Source organism: Triticum aestivum, chromosome 7B, assembly GCF_018294505.1.
Source record: "Triticum aestivum cultivar Chinese Spring chromosome 7B, IWGSC CS RefSeq v2.1, whole genome shotgun sequence".
NCBI classification, from domain to species: Eukaryota; Viridiplantae; Streptophyta; class Magnoliopsida; order Poales; family Poaceae; genus Triticum; species Triticum aestivum.
Window position 1 is genome coordinate 489,222,437 of NC_057813.1, and position 3,627 is coordinate 489,226,063.

General features: G+C 55.8%; 1 protein-coding gene across 1 annotated transcript; it reads right to left on the reverse strand.

Moving 5' to 3' along the window:
* Positions 1 to 1,449: 1,449 nt before the first annotated feature.
* Positions 1,450 to 2,744, reverse strand: LOC123156256 (uncharacterized). The gene is made up of 2 exons (XM_044574399.1): positions 1,875 to 2,744; positions 1,450 to 1,799 (listed from the first exon to the last, which is right to left on the reverse strand). The coding sequence occupies exons 1-2, from the start codon at positions 2,741 to 2,743 to the stop codon at positions 1,601 to 1,603; spliced, it is 1,068 nt and encodes a 355-aa protein (XP_044430334.1). The 5' UTR covers position 2,744; the 3' UTR covers positions 1,450 to 1,600.
* Positions 2,745 to 3,627: the final 883 nt, after the last annotated feature.

Sequence of the window (3,627 nt, forward strand, 5' to 3'; positions counted from 1 at the left end):
TACTTGGATGCTTTGAGAGCACACGTGTGATGTGAACCTTGTTCATGTAGTGATCTCCCAGTTCAGTGCCACCATCTCATTTCATAACAACAATCCCAAAAAGTTTAACCATAGACGTAGCAAAGCCTGCTGAGAGCTGAATTGGATTTTCGAGCGGTTAACTCTATTATTGTCCTTGCTCCTAGATGGTAGCGTCATGTTATTAAGGATTGGCATCACCTGGAGTTTTACACTGCAAATAGAATATTGTGTTTTATCACTTTCATGAAGTGATAGGTGTGCATTTTCTTTCTTCTCGAGAAAGAAACAAAAGCTTAGTCGTCCAGGGTTTTCCCGCCTGCCGCCGGCGCCATCGTAGAACTGCATTGTCTTCTGTGGCCTTAGGGCTATGGAGCCGTAGTGAATCCCGACCCTTGCCGACGGGAGAACTCATGCTTCAATTTTAGGTGTTTTTTTAGTTTGTGTAGTGTTTTTTCTCCTGCTTAAGAAGGCGAGGTGGCGTCGGCTCCCAACAGATGGAATAAGGTTCTCCCCGTGTAGCCCCCGTACCGGTAACACGTCTCACGTCGTCGGGGCGTGTGGAGGTTTGTCTATGATGGATCTCATGAGACTCGGCAGGTGTTTGTATTTGGTGGATCTGCGTGGATCCGGTCTTTGTTCGTTTGCGTTCATGTGTCTATAGGTTGGATCCTTCTAATCTATGTTCTCTTTATCGGCGGTGGCGGTGTTATTCTAGTGTGATAGTTCTATGGAACTTTAGCACAACGACTTCTAAACTATCTACTATAACAAGGTTTGTCTCACTCCGCTGAGGGAAGGACGATGACGGTGGCACATCTTCGGCTCGCTCCAGTGCTTATCGTTATCGCTAGGTGGTCTACACACATAGCTGTATTTTTTGTTATTTTTATGTTTTTTTGTACTATCATGATTTCTAATGAATAGATCAAACTGCACCCGCAAAAAAAGGTCCGTGAAATAAATTGGGGCGGGGAGCCATTTAATCACATTCTAACAAGAGCTGATTTTCACACGGCATGACAAGATCGATGTACAACTGTACTCCCTCCTTTCCGGTTTATAGGGCTTATTTCAAAATTTTAGTTTTTCCATTTTATAAGGCTTAATTTGGTTGTTTCCCATCACATGTTCAGATTCCAAGGTGCATTAAATCATTGAATGCAAGTATTAAGAGAAAATTGACCAATGCATGTAATTTATGCATGCATGCATTGCAATTAATGCATTGGTAAACATACTTTTTTGAGAAAAACAAAATCATTAATTTGAGTGCTTTTGCAAACTCCAAAAGGTATTTCACCACTCACCATCTACCTTGGTTGATGAGATTTTTGAATTGAGCCTTATAAACCGGAAATGAGGGAGTAGAACACAGCTCTGTCTCCTCGATTCATGTTAAAACCCCATAGTCGTCTGGAATTGGTCGGCTGGAATATGGACAATCGAACATAACTGGAAAACGCCGGAAAAACAAGGCGTCTAGCAACCCCGCGCGCACAGCAGACAGCGCTGCCACTCGCGAACAAGCACGAAGCAAATCCAAGAAACAAAAAAACATGCACCGTGCATGACGATTTATCTACGCGCTCTGCGCCTCCAAGAAGGCGTTAAACTCGGCCCTGGCCATCGCCAGCCGCGGCGTGATGCACGGCGACGTCGGGCACGACGCCGGAGGCGCCGCGGCCGTCGAGAACCTTACGTGCCGCTGCGACGCGGACGACGTCCTGGGGGCCGAGTCCTGCCGCTGGGACGCCGACGCCGACTTCTTCAGGATCCCCCTCGGCTCGCCGTCGAACACGCACGCCGTCTTGGTGGGAGTAGCTGGCTCCTGCCGGCGCGACTCCGATGCCGACTTCTTCAGGACCCCCCTCGCCTCGCCCTCGAACACGAACGCCATCTTGACCGGCAGGTCCGCGTCGTCCGCGCAGCTGATCTTGGGCACCTCCATCGCGAAGTCCATGTCGACGTGCGCCGGCACGACCCTCACCGGATGCGGCGGCGGCGGCGGGCTCCACGACCCGCACTCGAACCTCTCCAGCTCCGCCATCCGCGACACGCTGCTCCGCCGCCTCGCCCCCGAATGCTGCCTCTGTATGCTCGACACGACGGCCGCCGCGGACGGTGATCCCGGCTTCTTCTTGGCGAAGCCGGGGATGAACATGCACAGCACGCCGCACGTGAAGCTTTGCTCGGCCTCGTCGGCGGCCTCGACGTTGGGGACCTCGTCGTCGTGCGGCGCCATCGACCTCCCCTCGGCGCGGGACGCGCTCCTCGAGAGCGTGGTGGGAGCCGCGGACGGCGAGGCGGCATAGCTGGCGAGCGCGGCGGAGTGCTGCCGCGCGAGGGAGCGCAGGGCCATGACCGTGTCGAGGCTGGGCGCGGCGGGCTCGTCCCGCTTGGCCGTGGCGCTGTGGACGGGGGAGGAGGTCGCGGAGCAAGGCAGGCTGGCGCCGACGAACGTGGGCCGGCGTAGCGGCGGCAGGAGCGGGGACGACTGCGCGACCACCTCCGTGAGCACGGACGGCGCGGAGAGGGGCGAGTCCGGGTCGGCCACCATGCCCAGGTGCCGCAACGAGACCGGGTCCACGGGGATCTGCCGCTCGTCCTCCATCGACGGCGACACCGGGCTCTTGCTGCCGTCCTCCGCTGCGGCCTCTCGCGGTCGTGTTGCCGCCGTACTGCTCACGGCCGGACCGGACACGGGCTCGTCGGCGGACTGCATGGTGGGCGTTGTTGTGCGCTCCTAGGATGGGCTAACTACTCCGGCTGCGGTGCCTGCACGAACTGAACTGGCGAGCTGGCGCAATACATACGCGCGGGACGCTTAAAAGAAAGGGAAATGAATCAACTAGTATTTGACTTTGGGTTGTGCGTGCTTGGTATCCTCGTAGTGGAGAGCATGAACTGGCATAGGGGCGGCATGCTCTGGTGCATGGACGCTACTACTCCTAATTCGTGGCGGCTTAGTGGTTCACCATGTCCATGTGTTTTGTTCTTCTTTCCGAGAAAACTTCGGCGCAGGAACGGGTCAGCTCCCGGCCAAAGGGTGCCAAGGGCAACCTCCCTGCTCTCCAACACGCGCAACTCTTGCTGGCCCAGAAGAACATGGAGACCGAAGGTAACCCCCTACCCCGTTTTACGATTTTCGACAATTACTCGGATGAGTGCCTTGGTAGTATTTTAGGGGATAGTGGGGTTGATCTGTCTGATGAGGGTGAGGCCCGAGAGCTCCGGTCTCTCATTCGCTCTAAGGAGATCGCGCAGGCCGCGCTTGCCCAGGCGGCGGCGGCACGCGCTGCGACGGCACCAGAAGAGGCAGGGGCTTCTCTGGTCCCGGTCGCCCGGCCCGATCGGGCGGACACAGCAGCAGGGGCTGCACGGTCCCCCCCAGCCGGTGGTCCTGTGAGGACACGACGAGTGGCCAAGGCGGTTACCGCTCGTGGTATCCGCCTCCGCAATCGCATAATCTAAATGCGTTTCCTATTCTGGAACATCCGATGCTACGGGCACGTTGGGAGGCGGACCCAGCTTAACGAGTTCATTCGCGGCGAAAACATCGATGTAGTTGGTCTGCAGGAAACCATCAAGGCTGATTTCTCTCACCGA

Bases quoted from the DNA above. Each gene is read 5' to 3' on its own strand.
- LOC123156256 (XM_044574399.1), bottom strand. From the start codon at position 2,743: ATGCAGTCCGCCGACGAGCCCGTGTCCGGTCCGGCCGTGAGCAGTACG. The intron at 1,800-1,874 runs GTCGGCATCGGA...CGGCGAGCCGAG, and splicing joins GCGAGGGGGGTCCTGAAGAA to GGGGATCCTGAAGAAGTCGG.